This window comes from Nothobranchius furzeri, chromosome 7 (assembly GCF_043380555.1).
Source record: "Nothobranchius furzeri strain GRZ-AD chromosome 7, NfurGRZ-RIMD1, whole genome shotgun sequence".
Classification (NCBI taxonomy): domain Eukaryota; kingdom Metazoa; phylum Chordata; class Actinopteri; order Cyprinodontiformes; family Nothobranchiidae; genus Nothobranchius; species Nothobranchius furzeri.
Window position 1 is genome coordinate 68,115,965 of NC_091747.1, and position 22,500 is coordinate 68,138,464.

Consider the following 22,500-nt stretch of genomic DNA (forward strand, 5'->3'; position numbering starts at 1 on the left):
CGAGACGGAGCTGCCACCAGCGGCAATAAATAAATAAATAATAATAAACGCTCGGAGACCTCCTGAAGTCCCGGACAAGCACTGCTTCTGCAACCGTCCCGAAGAGAGTTTGAGCCGAGCTGGAGCTCACTCGCTACCTGCAGGAGGAACGCATCCACCCTAAAGAAACCCCCCTGACATGGTGGAGCAACAACCGGGAGAGATTCCCTTTGCTCGCCAGAGTCGCACGCAAGTTGAGTTCGGAAGCGAGCGGGGCCGGACCGGAGCGGAGGAGCGGAGGTAGTGGAATTTGGGGTAAGTGCAACGAGCGCACCATCCGAGAGGGTTTTCAGTGTTGCTGGAAATGTTGCCTCCCCTCTCAGATCCTCTCTCAAACCGTATATGGTTAACATGCTGGTTTTCCTTGTAGGTAACAAGGACGTGACCGAGCTATAAATCACCGTCATTCGTGTGTGTGAAAGTGAAATGATAGTGTGCCCGCCCCCCGGCGCGCGCGCGCCCGGTACATGCAATTTTTTATGCTTGATTTTAAACAAAATGGGGACTTGTTTCTTATTTGTTAGATGCTGCAGCCAAATTTGCATTTAAAAGTTTAACTTTCTCCTGAATTTTGTTGTTTTTAAGTTCAGTCGGACTCCAACTGTCGGACAAACAAACGTTACTGCGATCTGTGTTGTTACTGCCCTTTGATCTGCATTCAGTAAAGCGTTATAAAAGAAGGCACGGCAATTTTTAACCTTTTTTAAATGTGTAAACATTATGTTTAGATAGTACTGCAATAAAAAAAGGACTGCAATAATATCGCATACCGCAATATTAAGCCACCCTGAATCACCGCAGGGGGAATTCCTCAACTGCGACAGCCCTACTGAGTGAGATTCTATCCAACATCTAGAATATTCCCACACAGGAGACTTCAACCGCTTCCTAGGTGGAAGTGGAGTAGTTCTGATGGTTGTTGCCACTGCTTCTGCTGTGTGCGCGCGTTCAGTTTCACTTTTGTCTTTGTCCGCGTGGGTCGCGCTATTGTCTTAGTTACAGGCAGCGTTGGAGATGTTTTTATGGTTGGTTAACCGGGGTTAATGTCTAACCGGTTCACCCCGGCAACCCTACTAGTAAAACAGCAGAAACACACTGACCTCTGGACTCTCCAGGGCCTTCTCTGTGTTGGGGCTTGGTGGTTTGAAAGAGGCCAGCGTCTCCAGCAGGTCAAACAGTGTGGTGAGATGGGGCTCCTGGAGGAGCAACAGCATAGGAATGTGCTCCTTCTGAGGAGGAGGCAGACAGGAGGCTGGCAGCTGGACCCCCTCACCCTTCCTCTCCCTCCGTGGAGCTCCAAGAGAGACAAACACCATCTGCAACCCAACACACATACATGAGCTCTCTTTGCTGTGCTGCTGCAGTCATAAACTACTGTGTTGCCATGGAGACATAGAAGAAGCAGTCACCTGCATATCTTTAAAGCCCAGCTCATGCAGGGTTTTTTCATCGTAGTCTGTAGTCAGCTCATGACCCGAGGAGATCATCCTAACCGGTCCCATCAGACCACCTGCAGGAAGCAAGAGACTTCAGCTTCTATCAGTGTACCTCCAGATGTTGCTCCAGGGTTCCCATTCTTTCCTTGATATGATCTTCCAGGACTTTTAAGACTTTTTCAGCGGCTACACTACGACTCTGGCCATCTCCACTAGGACTGGGCGATGTGCCGACAGTCCCATCTTACCAGGATACGGAGAAGCAGATATGATGTTGTACCGATACGCTAGATCCACATCGTAGTTGTGCAACGGTAGTCGTCTGTCACAAAGCCAGCTGCTCTCCTCTACTGGCCGGGCAACAGGACTAAAACAGAAGCTGTTCTCTCCTTTAGTTCGTACGCTGCTGCTTTACGTGCTGGTATCAGTTTAAGAGTCTTCTTCACAACCAGCCCCAACATTAGAAAATATGAACTATTATAGAACTTGTAATGAATAGCTTCTGCTCGCACCAAGGCACACGACACATCTGTTTTTCCTCATCCCCACATCTTTGTTTCTGCTCAACCAATCAAACTTTATTTGATGTGAATTGGCCCCACATGTCCACATTACCTCCCATCCCCAGAATTTTAAAAACAGTCTGACAATAAAAACCCTTCACAGCACTCATCCTCCGGCACACAGCCCCCCCCCCACCCCCCCACCCGGAAAAAACACGATGGGCTGAGTTCAGATGAGCCAAGCCAGCTGAGATAAGGAAACACCATCAGGGGAGCCATCCACCCCGGCAGCAGCAGCCGAGGCACCGACACAAGGCGCCCAGGGCAGGGAGGGCGGAGACCCCCACCTCCACCCAGGCACACCTGGAAAGCACCCAGGCCCCCACAGCTGCCCCCAGGGCAGTGGGCACCCCCAGAGGAAACACTGGGAAAAGGTTAAAATATAAAATCATAAGAGCTAAAATGAGAACTGTAATATAAAAAGTTATATAGACATTATATAGATGTCTTGGTCTAAATGAAGGTGATGCATTTGTTTATAGAATTAAAATTCATGTTGAAGTTCGGATTATTCCATCAAGTAGGACCTGTAGCGAGCTGGCTCTCTTAAAACATGTCATGTTTCCGGATCCTGCCTCTTGAAAGAATCAGAATCGAAAGGAGAATTTGGAATCGTTCAGATTCAAATTCAACCCTACCCCTACTCTCGCTCCATATGCTGAGATGCAGCAACGTGCCTGAATGGAAAGTTGCTAGTTTTGGCCCTTCTTTGGAAAAATAAACCCTCACTTGGGTCTGAAAAATCGGTAACTCTAGAAAAGACTGTTGGGAACACTGGGAAGCAGAACTGTTCTAAGGGAATATGCAGCTTGACTGGTTGGTAGCGTCACACGAAGCGCTGCGTGCAGGTTAGGATTATTTTCCAGGACATTTGACTCCTTTGGAGCACATGACTCACCTGGGAAGTCTCCAGGCTGCTGGCTGCTTTGACCAAACTCCTGCAGCTGAGCCTGCTGGTTCACCTGATCTTTTTGCAGGTTCTCGTACCAGTGGGTGACCTCGGCCCGCAGGTCAGCAACCTGGTCGCTAGGATACATCTCAATAGTCATCTGCAAAAAAAATTATAAAAGCACAGCAAAACTGAAGACAACCAGCCAAACCAGAACCACTTAGCTCTGGTTCCAGCACAAAAACCAGTAACCTCACTGCCTCGTCGTCCTGCAGTTTGGGTTTTATTCAACAGTCACATACTTGCATGGAGCCTCCACCACGACGGCGGTTTCAAACTGAAACCACAAAGACCAGAGGAATGTGTTACCTTGTCCGGCAGGCCGGCAGGCTGACAGACAATTCTGAGAGGCAGAGACTGTTTATCGCTCAGAGCCTTCAGGTGGCTGCTGATCCCCGTCCCTTCGATCTGCCACTGCCGCAGGTGGTAGGCAAACCTGCCGCAGGAAACCACTACTTCAGTCCAGCTTGTTTTGAAGCTCCAGTTACAACAAAGCACCTCAAAGCATCGAGTCCAGGTCAGACTTAAACCATCTGTTTCCAACAACTAGACTACAACATGTCAGTAAACGTGTGCTGCCCTAATGAAGTTTAACCAGATCTTTGTGGATTTGACCATCTGCACGTACCTGCGTCTAAAGGCCTCCAGGTGAGTTTTCAGCATGAGCAGTCCCCTCTCGATGCTGGTCAGGCTAGAGTGAGAGTCCTTCTCGAGGTTGGCCGAGGCCATCAGAAGACTCTCTATACACTTCCTGATGAACTCCTGCTCCTTCTCCAGGCCCGTCTTACCAGCTGCAGCAGATTTGTTCTGTTATTAGTATTGATATTAACTAGGGGTGGGATTTGGGTTTTTAAAATCTAATATTTAGAGACGTTGTAATCAACCATAATTAATCACATTTTAACTCATTCACTGCCAATGATGACTAAAGTCGTCATTTTCATGTTTTTACTGTGTGGGCGTTGGACGAGCCCCCGCACCGTGAGAACAAACATCCCAGCTCTAAAGCCGATCTTCATCCGCGTACGTCACACGTCACGTGATCAGGAAGCAGAACATCCTTGTGTTAGGAGATCATTTTGGCCGCTGCTGTAAAAAAGCTCAGGCGCGAACCGGAAAAGATTCTGCCGATCACAAATCAACAACGGATTATGAAAGAACGGATAACGCTCGAAACGCGCGGATTCATCCTGATGTAAGAGGTGAGTCTCCGCTTTGCTTTGGCGATGACATCGTCCTAGTGCGCAACGTTCTGCGACTAAAACAGTAAAAACGTTGAAAAACGCTGGCAGCGAAGGGCTTTACTGATCATTAAATGGCTGGCAGTGAATGAGTTGAGGGAAATTTGTACCCAAAGCAATTTTTTACATTAAAAAAAAGTTTAATCTAAAAAAAAAAAAATCAAAAATCTAACAAAAAACCTTTTACATTGTATTTCTATTCAAAACAGCAAACATTATATATGGCAAAAACAGGACAGAGCTAAAGGTATAGTATTATTTTAAGTACATTTTGATAATGGTACAGTGATCCCTCGCTACTTCGCTGTTCGTTTATCGCGCATTCACGACTTCGCGGATTTTTTCTTTGGAGCCTTATTCACGGGAAATTCGCCGATTCACGTTATTTTTCACCGATTCGCGGTATTTTTCAACGCGAAATATCAAGAAATTCCTGTTTTTTTCATCAATTTCATCATAAAATGCACTTTTTGAAATAAAAATATATTAAAAAAAAGTTATTTTTTTTCTTGAGTTTTACCCACAAAAAGAGAATGTGATCATACAATAATTCAATATAGTACTGTACTGTAAATATGGAGTCCCTACTTCGCGGATTTTCACCTATCGCGGCCAGGTCTGGAACGCATCTACCGCGATAAACGAGGGATTACCTGTATTTTCTTTAAAGGTTGTATTTGGATCACTGAGACTCTGGTGACCTCTAGTGTTTAGAGATGGAAGTTGCAACAACATTGACAAATTGTACAGGATCAAGACCAATTGCTACTAATAAGTATACTTTACAACAGTATTTACCATTAGAACATCTTCTGGGCTCAGAATCAGCTGCTTGACTTATCAAGACTGCCATTTTACAGTCACAGCCTAACGCAGACTTTTTAGAGCAACGGTGCCCTCTAGAGGCTGGTAGATGTAAATAAACCCAGTGTCGTGCCCGACAAATTAAACATTTGATAATGTGTTATTTTAAATATAACTTTTAAAGACTTTGGTAAAGTCTATTCAGGGGTTCTGGAGAGGAGGGTCCAGCGGAGTCCCACGAGCCAAAAAGACCCAACAGGATTCTTTCTTCAGCTTCATGGCATCTCTAACCATTGGTGTCCACCAGCGGGTTCGGGGATTGCCACAACAGGCACAAACGACCTGCGGCCGCAGCTCTGGTTGGCTACCTCCACAATGGAAGCACAGAACATGGACCACTCAGATTCAATGTCCCCCACCTCCCCCGGAACATTTAGGAAGTTTTGTCTGAGGTGGGAACTGAAACTGCTTCAGAGTGGAGACTCCGCCAGACGTTCCCAGCAGACTTTCAGGTCTAGGTCTGTCCTAGACAGGTTTTCAGTATGGACAACCTATGATGAGCACCAAACACCGCTCGAATTCAGATCAGGGGGGTCGTTCCTCCCCACCACACCGCTCCAGGTCTCACTGTCGTTGCCCACGTGAAGTCCCCCGGCAGAACAAGGAAGTCACCTGGCGGAGTGCTCTCCAGCACCTCCTCCAAGGACTCCACAAAGGGTGGGTAGTCTGAACTGTAGTTTGGTGCATGAACACAGACAAGTCAGGATCCATCCCTCCACAAGTAGGCGAAGGGAGGCAATTCTCTCGTTCACCGGGGTAAACCTAAACATACAAGCACCAAGATGGGGGCAACTAGTTTGTCCACTCCTGCTTGGCGCCTCTCACTCTGGGCAACTGCAGAGTCGTAGAGAGCCCAACCCCTCTCAAGGAAACTGGTTCCGGAGCCAGAGCCATGCGTTGAGGTGAGTCCAACCATAAAAAGTTTGAATCTCTCAACCTCGCACACCAACTCAGGCTCCTTCCCCATCACAGAGGTGACATTCCACATACCTAGAGCCAGCTTCTGCAGCTGAGGATCAGACTGCCTTTGGCTACCACCCGTCACATATTGCACCCAACCCCTTTGGCCCCTCTCACAAGTGGTGAGCCCATGGGAAAGGGGACCCATGTGTCCTCCCGGCCAGGCTCCATGGGTGAAAGCTCATCACCAGGTGCTTGCCAATGTGCCCCACCTCCAGACCTGGCTTCAGAGGTCTCCGGTTACCAGTGTCCAGGCGAGGGAACACTTAAGCTAAGCTCAAATACGGCTCTGACGTGCGGCTGGACCAGAGATCGCTTGTGGTAGCAAAAAACTGCACATTCTGAATATTTTCTGCAACTCTCACTTTGCATTCAGCGTCCATGCGTGGAATGGCGGTGTTCGAAAAATACTTGCGGCTGGAAAACTTGTAGCGTGGATCCAATGTTTTTATCACGTTCTTAAATCCCGCTCCTACTGTTCACACGTACGGGACACAAATCTTTAACCAAGTGGTACGTCCCTGCATCGGTCACGCTGTTCCATCGTCTGCTGTCTCTGTCGTAGGGAGTGAGTTTTGTGTGTTTCTGTTAGCGTTTGCTGCCTGGAAGAAGCACTAGCCGCTGCCGCTGCAGCCGCAGGCTTTTTAGCTTTAGCTGCCAGCTGGCTCTCATTGTATTGTTTGGGATGCCTTCTTTTCAAGTGATTAAACAAGTTTGTGGTGTTGCCATCACTTGCCTTGACGCTCTCCTTGTAAATGACGTTTCGCTGCTCTTTGTCATCTGGTGAAAAACCGAACCAGTTCCGTATAACGGACGAAGCGTTCCTCTTCGGAACGAAAACCTCGTTGACGCTCTCGGCCGCGGCCGAAGCCATGTTTGTTCACACACAGGTGAAAACAAGTGGGGCACTAATATATTACTATGACTCACTCTGATTGGTTAAGGGTCAAACAAAGGCGTGTCATTCGCCTGAGGTAAGTTCCCTTTTCATTCAGAAAAGCAGAGCTGTGAATCGTGATAAAAAGGTCTCTCAAAAATGACAGACCGTCAGATGTGTAGATCGTAAAACGGTCTAAAATCGTCATATCGCCCAGCCCTACATCACACATCACTACAGAGTAGTGAAAGAAGCTTTTATCACAGCAGTTTAACCGCTGTTAAGAGCAAAACATCATTCCTTCTAGTGGGTTCACTGCTGCACAAATGTTACAACATCAAGGTTTGCCCCAGAGCTCAGTTAGCCTGGTGGGCTGCCAGACCTTGCCTGACTCCCTGCCAGGCTAAGTGACCCCTCCCCCCAAACAATAGAGAAGGTGTGATTCTGTCTTTTAGTGCTCAGACCGTTGATGTAGTAGGAGTTGATGTACTGAATGGCAGCGCGGCTGATATCTGCAGACTGAGCTCTCAGAGCGATACCCCAAAGCTGGTCCATCCCGCACAGCTGCAGACAGACAGGTGAGAATGTGTCATCACGGGAGGGGGGGGCTCATAAACACCCCTGTCTAATGTCTATGCACCTCGCAGCTGGAGGTGGTGTCCAGGGTGCTGGTGGCGAGCCGGGCCAGGTTGCAGAGGTGCTGGAAGAGATTGAGGCCCGTCATGCTGATGGTTTCCGGTTTAAGCTGGGGCATCTGCAGACACAAGTCCAGTCAAACACATCAGTTTCTGTACGGCTGACCACCGAACTCACCAACGTTTAGGTCTGGAACTGGTTACACAATCACAGTTTTACCAATTTTATTAGCTTGTTTTTTACTGTTAACCATTTGTGTTCCAGTGTAATCCACTATGGTTTCATTTAAAGGCACTAGAGAAACAAGGAGGTGGTTCATCTCTTTTAAAGTGTGTTGTACTCACAAAGCAGTTAGTCTAACTAGACTTAGCTGTTGTAACTAAACTTCAGGCCAGTGTGAGACCCATACCTTCTCCAGGAACAGGTGCTTGTATGTCTCCATGCCCATAGCATGCTGGTCCTTGCTGCGGACCTGGTTGAGGAACCAGTGCAGCGCGTCATCGTAGCATTCAGCGTCCTCTACCAGGCAGTGCCACAGGATGTCCACCTGCTCCAGACTCAGTCCTGAAGGACGAACACACACAAGTTCAGCTCGGACCCCTTTCAGGGAGAAAATTCCTGATTAATTGTCATTTCTGTCTACTTTATCATCCACAAAGTTAAAAACACAGAGATCTGGACCTCTGAACACATGCTGGGCCAGTAAACAGCAAAAAGTGATAATTACACCTGCCTGTTATCATCTAGCAGACAGAAAAATGAATATTACAATATTAACTTCTTCATTTGGAAAGAGAACCAGTCGTGCATAGGGATGGGTACCGAATTCGGTACCTTTTAAGGTACCGACCGAATTCCACAGTACCGACCGAGCACCGATTCACGTCATTTCAAACGGTGCCTCGTTTCGGTACCCGTCCCAGTGTTGCCAACTCGGCGACTTTGTCACTGTTCCTAACGACTTTTTGACCCCCCTCAACGACTTTTTTTTCCAAAAAGCGCCTAGCGACAAACTTAGCGACATTTCTCAGGACCCGTTGCTACTTTCTGTAGAACTTTCATGTAGATATTCCCTACAGATTAGCAACAAAGAAACCGTTTGCACTCTGAACCGTTCTTCCTGGAGTAAGGAAAGAGAACGATAATCTGCGCATGTGCACGAGGACTGACCAATCATAAACCGTTTTCGGCCGGTCTGATTCGCTGAAGCTGCAGAGCTGGAGACTGCCGATTTACGTCTGCTGCTTTCATATTGCTGCAGGCTCACGCTTCTACTAGAGACGGCGCGGGCGTCAACCTGCCATCTCTGGTTCTGCAGCCGTCAGACACTTTGGTTTTTCCTGCATTTGGCAAATAAAGTCATCGGGAGTTTCAACTACCGTCCCGTTTACACACGCACCTCTGTGGCTCATCTGAATTTCCTTCAGTGACACAGGGATGGTTATACTATGAGACACCCGCTCCCTTTTGCTCGGAGCGCCGTTATTATCACGATGGAGAGAATACACAACAGAGAAGTTGAGAAACTATGAGGTGTAAAAAAACAGCTTTTTAGGAAAATGTCTGTGAGAATGAGGAGAGCAGGAGGTCTGAGTTATATCCTACAACAGAACTGTTTGGATCACCACACCATATCTGTTTTAATGCCACTTTATTGGTAGTTTTGGAATTTATTGTACATATCAAAGCAATTTGGGCCATTTTAATCATACTAATTAATAACTTTAACATATAACATAGTATTTATTTTCCTCCCTTTTAGTCCTATTATATATATATATATATATATATATATATATATATATATATATATATATATATATATATATATATATATATATATATTAGATGCCATAGAGAAAACGAACGTTAATGTGGCGTGATGACGTCTTCAATATGTAAATAAGCACGTGACGTCATCTGGCGACATCTAGTGACTTTTGGGGGGAACTTCAGCTACTTTCAGTCAAAAACAGTTGGCAACACTGACCCGTCCTTCATAACGAGAACTTGCCTAGACAGCTGCGCATGCGCAAGAGCGTTATGTCGCCGCTCGCTGCGAGCCAGTTGTAAACAGAGCAGCATGGTAGAAAGAACGCACGCTAAAGCTTGGGTCCACTTCACTAAATGTGATGGGTAACTGGGTGATGATGAAGCCAGCGACAACGATCTAAGTGAGACATCCTCATCTTAATCTGCTCCGGTAGGTAAATAAAATGTTTAAGATAACGTTAGCTTGATATGTTAGCTTCCATTTTGCTAATGGTGCGTTCGCTTTCTCCTCGGAAATTCTAACTTCCCAGTAGGAAAAATCAAATGAAAAAGGACGGCAAAAGGAATGAAGATACACAGTAAATTTAGTTCACAGTAAAGATGTTTGCTTCAGTTTAATTATCAGCTTATAAAACTACAAGGACGATGTTAAAATACAAACAGTTGAATGTTATTTATCGTGATATTCATCAAATATGGTTATATATTGAGAAAAATATATATTTAATTATAAAAGAGAATTAAAATAATATACACTCAAAAGTATCGAAAATTGGTACCGTTAAGTACCAGTATCGATTCCTAGGTACCAGGAATTAGTACCGAATCGATTCAAATGTCAAAGGTACCCATCCCTAGTCGTGCATCTACAAAAGGACTTACTGAAATGGTCTGGTGATCCCAGCGTTGAGAAGACACAGGTGAGGAACTGCAGACGGACCTGGACCTCTGCACTGTGGCTGTATCTGCAACAGCAGACACAAGAGGAGGTTTGAGAGGTGTTTTAATGTGGGAGGGAACGTTTACCGTCAGGCGGCGCTCAGACCGAAACCCACAGAGCAAACTTGTGCTGGTTTTCTCTGACTTCTTGGATGTAGTGTTGCAGGTTGTCAAAGAACAGCTTCATCATGTGCAGCTCCTTCTCAGCCCACCTAACAGAAACAAGAACTGCATCAGAACAGGGTCAGGCTTCTCTTTACCTGGGACAGCTGATAAACACCCAAACTGATCAAAGTTAAAAGGCAACACTCATCTTTTGTGCTTGATATAAAAAAATATCTAATTTCTAAAAAGACCAACAGTAATTCCGCTAGGAGAAAAAAACAAGCGGTCAAAGTTTCCTGATGGGAATGTCTGTTGATTCTCGCAAGGACTTGGCATGTGGAGCTCATACTTACATAGTGATCCAGTGAGTGTCGTAGCTGGAGCCAAACTGCTGAAAAGTGCCAAAAAGTTTGGGTAGAAGACGCAAAGAAACCACAACTGACCTGAGGGGACACACGGACGAGTTTTACTCTGAGAAAAGGTGTAGCGTTAGACTAAATAAACAGCTGCACATGCAAGTCTTACCGATGATGGGCCAAGTTGTCAAGGCAACCCTCGATGAAGCGCATTCGGATCTGCCGGTCAGTAAACCAGCAGACGAGAGAGCACAGCAGCTTCTCTGCTTCATTAATCAAGCCCTCGGAGAGATGAATCTGAACACAAACCAGCAGATCCAGGTTTACTTTTTCTCCCCAGACAAGTTTCAGTGGGGGGGGTGGGGGGCGACTATCTGGGGACCACATCTTTACAGACTACTCCGAGATCACCTTAATAACCGAAGCATGATTCCAAAACAAAGGGTCTGAACACTTGGAACCACGTGAAATTTCAGTTTTTCTTTTTTAATAACTCTGCAGAATTCCTGAAGTTCTGTGTGTTCAGTACTTACTTCAACGTTCTTCTAGAGTTAACAAGAGCCTTTGATAGTAGACCACCAAACATTACTAATTAGACTAACGGAATAAAACTTTTCTGAACAGGCACTTTTATGGTTGAAGTCACACCTAGAGGAGAGAACCAACTGTAGCGTTACCAAATCCTCATACCTGGACTTAAGCGTTGTGACGTTCATGAACGAACTGAGTCTTTTGAACGGCTCTTTAACATGAGCGATGGGAGCCGAGTAGCCGCGGCTGGGGGGCTCTTTCAGTCGTTCTTTTTTTCTTATGTGTGTTTCACACAGAGGCACACAAATTAGCCTCCAACACCGTGCGCCCTCACAGACACTGGAGGCACACGTTGCTCTCAACACCCCCCAGACACAGAAGCAGAAACGGTCCAAAGTTTGGGATCAAAAGTGTAACTACAGGCAGGCTAGCTAATGCTAGCGGGTAGCAGGTTCACGATCCAGTGGGGTTCAGAAAAAACCTGATGGTCGTGAAACTAAAGGCCTTGATGTCTTGGCCCCGCCCCGGTTGCCTAGGAGATACGTCATTGGGAGCCGCCAAGATGTGTTCCAATGGTCATGTTCTACCGAGGCATGTGTTCTCCATTTGTTAGCCGTTTAGCTAGCTGAGCAAGGATACACGGGAGGTGTCTTGTAGCCTAGCCTTGGTCAAACATTACCCACAATACATCGCGGTATTTTGAAAGGACGGCGGATCAGAAGCCGGCAGCTACTTCGGGGACAATTTCAACTTTAAAAGTAAGTCAGCTAATTTAAAATGTTTTTTCTTTTAGATCCAAAGAAGTTATCTATGGTCGGTCAGTTGCTTAGTAGCTGCAGCTTCGGTGGCTAGCAGGTAGTAACTCACTTATATTTTTAATTTAATAAACATACATGATTTAAAAAGTAAAAGGCTCGTTATATATTTATATTGAAACGAATGCGTATAAAATATATCTCCCGTGTCAGGTGACGTTACGTGACCACCGTGGAAGCCGCGGCCATGTGATGCAAGTCTGTTCCATTTAACCGTTTTCTTTGACCAAGGAAGGACCGTGTCCTCATAAGCAAGGCGCCTTGAGCTTGAGAAACAACATCTATAGTCCCCATCGTCCTGTTTATTTAGCTGACTGCAGCGCTTAACTGTATTACTTTCTGCTATTTCAGCTGTTAACTTTATTTTCTCTCTAAGTGTTTTTCTCCCCAGAAGAAGCTACAACGATGTTCTGCTGAGCTGTGGTGGCCTCATGGAGGGGGCCATCGACTAGCACACTGTTGCTAACCACTTAAACATTCTCCCTCTCCTGATAATAACTTTTTCCTTTCCTTGACGTTGGATGTGCTACTACTAGTTTATCTGTTTAATTATAGATCCGCTAGGATAAATACAATAAATAAATCACTCACCAAATAGAATATTTACTAAGACATCACAATATAACTATAGACACATTATTGTGCGTGTGTGTGTGTGTGTGTGTGTGTGTGTGTGTGTGTGTGTGTGTGTGTGTGTGTGTGTGTGTGTGTGTCTGCTCTGTCTTCTCCATCCCCAGTGAGTCGTGGAGGATGGCTGCTTATACTGAGTCAGGATTCTCTGGAGGTTTCTACCTGTTAAAAGGGAGTTTTCCTCTCCACTGTCGCTGCATGCTTGCTTAGTATGAGGATTGCTGTATAGTCACTGACACTAGTCAGTGACTTGATGCAATTTGCTGGGTTCCTTATATAGGAAACATTATTTCTGATTGGCTTAATGAACTGACCTGAATTGGAATGCTTATTATGTGAAGTGCCTTGAGACGACTCTTGTCGTGATTTGGCGCTATATAAATAAACTTGAATTGAACCGCTGCTGCTTCGAGTCGACTCTGCTCAACACGGCTGAAGGAATACGGCAAGCCACTGTAGCATGTAATTCACTAACGTGTCTATCTGTGAACATAATTGAAACTGGATTATTGCTAACCCGTACTTAATAGATACGTCACCATTATATTTTAGCAGCAGAAAAAAATGTTGTTAGCATTTCCAGTTGCTACCACTGAGCATGCTAATGAAATACATAAAAATTTACTGATCATTGTTTAACTATGGATATATGTAGGTGACGGCATGTTTTACACGTTAATGAGCAGTTTTCTAACTAAGTTCTGTTGTTAAAGTAAAGGAAGGAGAGAAAAATAATTCCCAAGCAATTGAAAAATGTTCTCGTTCAATCCGATTAATCGAGTCAAGACCCCATCCGATTCATCACTGATCCAAATAATCGTTTGCTGCTACCCGATCCAACGCTTACGTTAAAATCAATTTAACACGATGGCTCATGGGGAGGGAAAGCTGGAGCGTGAGGTCGATAGGCGGATTGGTGCTGCGTCTGCAGTGATGCGGGTGATGTACCGGTCTGTCGTGGTGAAGAGAGAGCTGGGCCGGAAAGCAAAGCTCTCGATTTACCGGTCGATCTACGTTCCTACCCTCACCTCTGGTCACGAGCTTTGGGTAGTGACCGAAAGAACGAGATCGTGAATACAAGCGGAGGAAATTTTATCCGCAGGGTGTCTGGCCTCTCCCTTAGAGATAGGGTGAGAAGCTCGGTCATTCGGGAGGGGCTCGGAGTAGACCAGCTGCTCCTCCACATGGAGAGGAGCCAGTTGAGGTGGCTCGGGCGTCTGGTCATCTGGCCTCCTGGTGAGGTTTTTCGGGAATGTCCAAATGGGAGAAGGCCTAAAGGAAGATCCAGGACACGTTGGAGGGACTGTCTCTCTGCTGGCCAGGGAACGCCTTGGGATTCCCCGAATGGCTGGGGAGAGGGAAGTCTGGGCCACCCTGCTTAGGCTACTGCGCATGCTACCCAACCCCGGATAAGCAGCCACAAACGGGTGGATGAATGGAGGGCTCATGGGGACTCAAACCTGTGATTACAAAGCTGGGCTGCTATGTATAAGTCCAGGACCAGGAGATCTGAACACATCACGCCCGTCTTGGCATCCCTACACTGGCTTCCCTACACTGGCTTCCAGTCTCTTTTAGAATTTCGTTTAAAGTTCTGGTGTTTGTTTTTAAGTGTTTAAATGAGTTGGCTCCACGTTATCTGGCAGACCTGATTCAGCCTTATGTTCCTGCAAGGAACCTTCGGTCAGCTCAACAGGGACTGTTGGTCGTTCCTAAACACAGACTGAAATCTCGAGGGGGTCGTGCTTTCTCGGTGCCGGGGCCGAGGCTCTGGAATGAGCTACCTACATGTGTTAAACAGGCCAGCACGCTCGGCACGTTTAAGAGCCGGCTGAAAACTCACTTTTATTCTTTAGCTTTTATTCAGGAAGAGTCCCGTTAACTGTTGGCTTGGCACTTTTTGCTGCCCCATCTGGATTTTATCTGCATGTTTTTGCTGGTTTTAAATGGTTCTATATGTTTTTATTGAATTAATTTATTTTTTGAATGCTTATTTCTGCTGTGCAGCGCCTTGTTTGGTCCTTGGGCCATGTAAAGGCGCTATATAAATAAAGTTTTAGTTAGTTAGATAAGTCTGTGTAATGTGGCAGTATTGTGTTTAATGACACTTCTTATGTATTTATAATGGTCTTGTGAACGGTCACTGACAGTTTGGTTTTACGGGAATTGTCATAGCATATTTTGTGTTATTAACCTACCAGGAACTACCGATGAAAAGTAGCCTTAGGTCTAATTCCGACATATTTACATTCATGTTCATGAATACTTGTTGTCCCTTTCGAGTGAACTAAGGTGCATGATGTAAGAATGACATCCGGTGGTCAAATTCTGGTACCGGTGCCAGTTACAGGTCAGCAATAGAAGATTCTAAATGGCGAGTCATACACAGGAAGTTGACAAGTAGATAAATGCCTTTCACTGTAATGTTGACTTGTTGGTTATTGCAAAAGTGGCTTGAGATAATTTTAGAGCAGAATATTTGCTTCTAATTGACCGTTAGCCTAGCAGCCTCAAATGACACCAGAGTAAAACAAAAAGATTCCATGGGGGCTCTCAGGGGTAACAGAAATAACTTCTGGGGCGCTCCTGTTTACTGGTTTGGCTCCTTAACCAACTCGGGACATTTTTGCCTGCCGGTGTCAAATTACATAAGCTGGTGCTGCAGCCTTTGCCGGCACAGCTTCAGCAACCTCAAGAGCTCCCACTTTAGCTTCTTTATAAAGAGAAAAACTGACAACTCCCCAGCCGAATGAAAGGTAAATCTGTTTAAATGTAACCTTCCTTCTACATGACCGATGATCAATATTTCACTGTAAAATTCTTACTTATTGTACCTTTAAGAGGCAACGTTTCATTTATCTAACGACCACAGCTGGACTATTGGTAGCATTTCTCCCAGACGTGGCATTATGACGACCCTCAGGTTGGGGCAGTAAAAATGTGATCCATAAAGAAGTAAAGGCATCGGAACTTAGAGGAAGTCGTACCGCGTCTTCGTCCTGCACCAGGTCCCACAGAAGGGTGTTCCCTTTCTTACAGACGTTATCCAAGTTGATGTCCATCACCGCGTGGCTGGAGTACTGATGTTTATGAGCAGCCGGACCTGACAACACACAGCAGAGCCTGGTCAGCCTCCCTAGCTCTGCTAGGCTGAGCCACGGTTCCTGCTGCAGGGTGACCTCACCTTGCACCAGGTGCTCATGATAGATGGAGGCCAAGTTGGGCAGGTGCTGCTGGAGGTGGGAGCTAAGCTCAGCGTGGGAGTTGATCTGGACTAGCTCTTCCTCGCAGCCCGACTCCTCTCCATCAAAGTCAGCCATATTCTTCTCTGACTTGGCGCTGACCTGGGAGCTGCTGCAGCTGACATCATCGGCACTCAGCATGTCCTCCAGCATGGGACTGAAAGGGGTTAGAGAGCACATGATTGGAAAGGTTTATCTACAGAGACTCAGCTTGTACTTTATAGTCTCACCCTTCATGGTGGTGGTGATGGTGGTGGTGATGGTGGTGCTGGGGCCCCATAAACCTGCGGCAGTTAAAGAGCTCACTGCTCATGGCTTCACCCAGGAAGTCCCCAGGCCTGGGGAGACTGGCAGGTTCCTGGGGACCTTGGACCATCTGAGACGGGCTGATGTTCTCCGCTTGCTGCTGGGGCTCCATCCGCTCTGGCCGAGCAGAAGATGACGAAGAGCAAGCGTCCAGCATCCTCATGCGGCCCTCTAAAGATGAAGATGCTGCAGTGGCCATGACAGCAGAAGTCTCTGGGCTGAAGGACAGAACTTTGGGTTTGGTTCCTCCTCCTGAGCCAATGGGTCCCACCCTGTGACTGGGCCCCTCCCCCAAAGCCTCCCCTGCCTTCCTCTTCCTCGACTCGGTCTGCTCTCGAGCCGCCTTCTGCTGCCCATCTTCAACAGCAGACCCGTTCCCTTCTTCCTCTTCCTCATCGTCATCCTCATCCTCCTCATCTTCTTCCTCTTCTTCGTCGTCCTCCTCCTTTAGGGCTTCGCTATCCGCCATGTCATCAGAGTGTATCTCGCTAGCTGGGCTGCCAGCTGATTGGCTGGCTCTGCTGGAGGCGGCTTCATTGCTGGAGGCCTCGCTGCGACCGCTGCTGCTGCCCGGCCCGCTGCTGCCCTCCTCCACGCTGTTGGCCGTCTCATCGGAGCTGCCCTGCAGCGACTCCTGAGGTAACAGATCACCAACAACCAGAGACAGTCCACAGAGGATTAACAAACACCATTATAAGGTATGAGCTGCAGCTGCTGTGGTGCTTTACGACCCTTTCACTGGGGATGCTATAGACATATTGCTCCGCCCACTTATCCTTTTCCAGTTTTCATGTTTATAAAATCAGCCTGACTGCTGCAGCAGGGTGCCCCATAAAACCCGCTGGGCCTGGCGGTAGTGAGGCCCACGGGCGGTCCGCCAGGTCTTTGCAAAAAAGAAAAGTTGTCAGGAAGTTTTAAATTATGATGAGTCTGTGGTGTTACAAGCCATTTATTATACTTATTTTTGTAGATTGGCAATACTTGTCAATCTCCTAAAAGATATAACAGTTCAAACTAGGGTTGTCATGGTAACCGGTATAGCGGTAAACCCCGGTAAAAAAGTTGACAATAAAAATAACCGTCCAGTTTTTAAAAAACTATATTATCTCGGTGGGTTTACCGTGGCCGCGGTTTCAGCGCGGTGACCCTTACCAGCCACCGTCGCTTCAGCTGAAGTTCCCGCGGCGCGCACTTTTTAGTTTGCAACGGCACCAAAACTTTGAAGCTGAAATAATGGCCGAAGGAGGAGACGGCAGCGCCCAGGACATCCATCAGCCCTCAAAGAAGACTAAATCGGAAGTATGGGCATATTTTGGATTTCTGAAAAACGCTGAGGGACAGTTAATAGAAGACGGCTATCCCGTTTGCAGAACGTGCAGGAAACAAGTGTCTGCAGAAGGCAGCAACACTTCAAATCTCATGGCACATCTGCGTGACCATCAACCACGTCTCTACAGCCAGTGCAAGGTAGGTTAACATTAGCATTTTAGCTTAAATGCATGACGTGAGGACTTTTGGCTGAGGGAGAATGCAACGAGACACTATATACTGCAGCCGCAGCGTCCTCTGCCAGCATTTAAACCGTGTCACGGACACCCTGTTGCTGGATGAAGCCTCTTATTTGTTGATGATGAAGAGAAATATACAATTAGTTCCTTGTCATTGATTTGTTTACTTATTCAATGCCATTTATACTTGAACGTTTGGATTTGATTACATAGTGTAGTAGTTATTTTAGTAATTTGTTTAAAGTGGCTATTGTAACGTTATGAAGTTCATTATTTTCAGCTCCACACAGCTGCCCCTGTACACAGTAACACCCGACCTTGGCGTTTTCTACACGGGTGTTACTGTGCACAGGGGCAGCTGTGTGGAGCTGAAAATAATGAACTTCATAACGTTACACTATTTATTTTAAATACATATTTTTAAGGTTGACTTGTACAGCGCTCAAGTCAAGTGTGGACTGGAGTTTTAGATTTTCATTTTGATAATGAAGAAAACAAGTATATGAGAAAACAAGTGGTGTTTCTTTGATTTGTTTACATATTGTTTATGTTTTGAATGTTTGGATTTGTATAATTTAAACCTGCACTGACTACTGTAACATGTTCCAGAAAAAGAAGCTATTTGTTCCTTTACTTGTGAAAAGTTGCACTTTTGCTAAGGCTTTGTGTTATTTTAGGTTTAATAAACACTGTTAAACTATTTCAGTTTGTGTAGAACAGGACTATCAATGCTTTCTGAACATATGCAACACCGTTTAAAAAATACCACGATAATACCGAAAACCGTCATAATTTTGGTCACAATAACCGTGAGGTTACATTTTCATACCGTGACAACCCTAGTTCAAACTGTCCACACCACAAAGAACACTCACTAATTTACCTGAAGCTCAGAGAAGTCATCACAGCCACGTCATTTGCATGCTGGGTCATTTGATGTAGCAGCCAGTAAAGGCGCTGAACCCACCAATCGTAGCATCGGTAGAACCCGACAGCAAGCATGCTGAACCCTTATGAATTAGTGGCCATAATAGGATAATATTAGAGCCATAAATAAGGATTGTTCAAGTTATATTTTGTGACAATCAGTTTTATGTCTGATTTTTGTCATGCTGAGTAAGTGAGGCTGATATCGGTTCAAAGCCAAACTTTTACATATCTTTACATCATCTTGAGACAGAATTGGCTAAAATGACCCTTTCCAGGATTAATGAAAATCACTCAGACCCCACCGCCCTCTGTGGCCAGAATACCGCACTTGCAACTTCACAGTCGCCAGTCCGGAGCTGGAGGCTGGTTCCACATGTTAGCGAGGGTGAACACAGCTGATGTGTACGATTTATTGATCAACCGCTCCTGTAGACACCAGTAAAGGTCGACTGAGGAGACATTTCAGCAGTTAGGTTAAGGTGTTAAAAAGACCAACGCACAGCTAAGAGAAGAGTTTCACTTTCGGTATAACCAAGTAAATTAATAACGGACACTAGGGGCACAATGGCTAGCCCTGTTGCCTCGCAGCACGAAGGTTGCAGGTTCGAAACTCGGCTGTGGCCTAGCTGCGTGTTCTCCCCATGCATGCGTGGGTTTCCACCGGGTACTCCGGGTTCCCCCACAGATCACAACATGCCCTACAGGTTAATGATTGTACGACGCTTTGGATAAAAGCGTCTGCTAAATAAATAAACAAACATAAACTAGGGGTGCTAAAAGCAAGCAAAACTGCTTAGTATCCCTTTAAGTTAGTATTAGTTTGAAGTACAGACTTTTATTTTGAAAGTATTACTTCTGGTTAAGCCGTAATTTTCATGGTCTGTATTTGATATAGCGCCTTCTAGAGTCCTGGAACCCCCCAAGGCGCTTTACAACACAATCAGTCATTCACCCATTCACACACACATTCACACACTGGTGGGGATGAGCTACGATGTAGCCACAGCTGCTCTGGGGCGCACTGACAGAGACGAGGCTGCCGAGCACTGGCGCCACCGGTCACGCCGACCACCACCAGCAGGCAACGTGGGTTAAGTGTCTTGCCCAAGGACACAACGACAGCGACAGACTGAACGGGACTCGAACCTGCAACCTTCCGATTACGGGGCGAGCGCTTAACTCCTGTGCCACCGTCGCCTTCATGTTGAAAGGAAGAGAAGATTCTAGTTGAAGGAAGCACGGATCAGTCTGCTGGTTGGATGTTCACCATCGCGGCTGCGTCTGAGACGCACCCGCTCCTACGGCTGACTGAGAGGTCAGGAGCAGGGCGCCACTGCGCTCCCACTCGTATCTCCAGATGCAGTCACGGTCAGACTTGCAGGTGAAAGACCCCTTTTCATTGAAACGTTTTAAAGGTTTGTTGCCTGCTGGGGAGTCTAGCAAAGTCTGGCGGTCCATCAGGCTTGTAAAGCACCGGGGGAAACCCGGTGTGCAGACAGACGTCTGGTGTTGACGACCATCCCTGTGGGCAGACACACACCTGACCACAGCACCAGGGTCTAAGTGACAGAAAACTCTGTTTTCTTCTACAGCAACGAGGACGAGTCCTTGTTGACGTGACTAGGTGATTTACAGACCCGGACGAATTTTTAACCATGATCATGATGACGAGCACCTCTGTGTCCGACAGCCTCTGCTGGCTCCTCTTGCTGCTGGTGACCATCATCTGGTCCTCCATCTCCATGTCGCTGCCGCCGCTCTGCTGTGTGTCGCTGTTGTCGCTGCTGTCTGGGCTGGCAGCTGGTGAGCCTGAAACCCGCAGAGGACGGTGGACTCAGAACCACAAAAACACAAAACTATCAAACTTTTACACTATAAACCCAACAGCCAGGTGATTTCAGGTGCCATGTGTAAGAGTGCCACCCTGTGGCCAAATATGGTTACTGCAGCCCATTTTTAAACCAAAGCGTTCGACTCTCCCACTCCGGTTCGGCTTTCATGGCTGTAGCCAGTTACAGATCAGCAAGTTCATGAGTAGATGCGTCGTCATATCTGGTGTTACCACTCTTGGGTGTTTTACGGTGGGAAGCATTTACTACACTTATTAAGGTAATAATTCTATAATATTAATATTTCCTTTAAAGGAGAAGAGCCGACAACCCACAGCTGGCTGAGAACTAAATCTGTCCAACATGACTGAGGCGTCTGACTGTTGTGTGAGTATTTACCGTTTCTTTACATCTGCAGCTGCTTTATTTTTCGTCTCCGGTTTGATGGGGCTGCTGTGACTGAGTGGTCGTAATAATACGGAAAAGTGGCACCAGCGTTTGCATTAAGGAATTGTGACTCTCTGATCATTTCTGCAGTGCTGAACATTAAAGGAAGCTTACTGAAGATGTTTCTGATGAACCCCCTAACGGCTGATTTGACACACCCCCTTTAATCCCATTAGACGTTCAGTCTCCAACCCGAAACACACACAGGCTCATGGCGCTGACCTTTTTTATTCCCCATGGGGACGTTTGTGTTCAGCAGAGAAGCGAACGAGCTCTGTTTGGAGAGCTGGGCCTTAGCTGCCAGGGCGTTGTTCCACAGCGCCTTGATCAGCATGGAGGCCAGGTACAACGTCTGAGGAGGACAGGGACATGCGGCTGTTTAACCCCACAGGGAACAAGACAACAGTAGGGTGAACTTCGACGTCTCAGTACCTGCTCTGTGTGTGCACTTGGATGCAGACCGGACACCAGGTTCAGGACGTGACGGAGAGGCACCGGGTCCAGGTTTTTAATCAGGGATGGGAACAGGTCGTGGATGTAGCGGCTGCAGTGTTTCAACTACAAACAAAAGCAAACACGTTATGGGGTCAAGATTGGCTACCATCTACATTTATTGATTATTGAAACCGTTCTAAAATGTGTGACTGAACCAAGCCCACAGCAGCAGGAGGCGGTTCTGATTAAAGCCCTGCACCGAGTGGTGGACGGTATGCTGCTGGGCAGGCCTGGTTTGGGGTTCGAGTCCCTCGGGTCATTTCAGGTTTGGGTTGAATTTCTGTGCCCGTCATAAAACTTTATTTTGTTGGCCCATCCACGTACAAAGAGGCAAATGCAATAGTGGCAGGGGGCGGTATGATCAGAATTTCAGCAGGAATAAAAAAATATTCCCAGGAAGAGCTTTAGGACCTATCCAGACGTGAACTCGAGTCTGGTCGTACCTGAGCTGCAGCCCAGATACAGTCGATGTGCGGCGTGCTGAGTCGGCCCTCTGCAGCCAAGAAGTTCAGGATCACTTGGCACTGTTTAATGATCTATAAAGCAAACAGTCACAAACAGAACTTCTGCTGTTTAACCAGAACGCCATGAAAGGCTGTCATGGGAACAAAGACTAAGCTTTTTAAAATGCAATGACATTCGACCACGGTTCTCACCTCAATGTGCAAATTTGGTCCAAATATGTGCTCGACTACATTGTTGTGGATTAGCCAGTCCCCGAGTTCCTTTGCTATGGACCTGAAAGGTTGAAACACACCTTTAATGAGATGCTTGGAGACATAAAACACAAAGGAACGCAAATCCATCCAAGCCCGATGCCTTTCACTGCGAAGGTTTGAACTAAAGCCTGGTTCATGCTTCTCCGTCAGCTCCGCGAGGGACAGACACGGACGGGTTGACGGAAGCGTTTTGCTCTCATACTTCTCCGTCTCCTGGAGAGTGTTGAAAAGCAATTCCTCGGCAGGACAACAGAGGGCGTAGCGCTGTTCTGTGGTATCCTGTCATGGATCGGTCCAAGATAGTGTGTTT

General features: G+C 46.6%; 1 protein-coding gene across 3 annotated transcripts in view; it reads right to left on the bottom strand.

Annotated features, from left to right (window-relative positions):
* The window catches only part of usp34 (ubiquitin specific peptidase 34), a 124,406-nt gene that overhangs the window by 70,236 nt on the left and 31,670 nt on the right, over positions 1-22,500 (bottom strand). For all 3 annotated transcript variants that reach the window (XM_070553617.1, XM_015954489.3, XM_070553616.1), the window contains exons 9-28: positions 22,128-22,209; positions 21,915-22,007; positions 21,409-21,534; positions 21,199-21,328; positions 20,376-20,509; positions 16,187-16,896; positions 15,899-16,113; positions 15,702-15,817; positions 10,908-11,035; positions 10,736-10,825; positions 10,394-10,489; positions 10,221-10,303; positions 7,975-8,129; positions 7,570-7,683; positions 7,394-7,493; positions 3,616-3,778; positions 3,297-3,423; positions 2,937-3,087; positions 1,449-1,549; positions 1,140-1,355 (exon numbers count right to left, since the gene is read on the bottom strand). In XM_070553617.1, the coding sequence (XP_070409718.1) occupies positions 1,140-1,355; positions 1,449-1,549; positions 2,937-3,087; positions 3,297-3,423; positions 3,616-3,778; positions 7,394-7,493; positions 7,570-7,683; positions 7,975-8,129; positions 10,221-10,303; positions 10,394-10,489; positions 10,736-10,825; positions 10,908-11,035; positions 15,702-15,817; positions 15,899-16,113; positions 16,187-16,896; positions 20,376-20,509; positions 21,199-21,328; positions 21,409-21,534; positions 21,915-22,007; positions 22,128-22,209 (3,130 nt within the window). The remainder of the gene's footprint in view (positions 1-1,139; positions 1,356-1,448; positions 1,550-2,936; positions 3,088-3,296; positions 3,424-3,615; positions 3,779-7,393; positions 7,494-7,569; positions 7,684-7,974; positions 8,130-10,220; positions 10,304-10,393; positions 10,490-10,735; positions 10,826-10,907; positions 11,036-15,701; positions 15,818-15,898; positions 16,114-16,186; positions 16,897-20,375; positions 20,510-21,198; positions 21,329-21,408; positions 21,535-21,914; positions 22,008-22,127; positions 22,210-22,500) is intronic.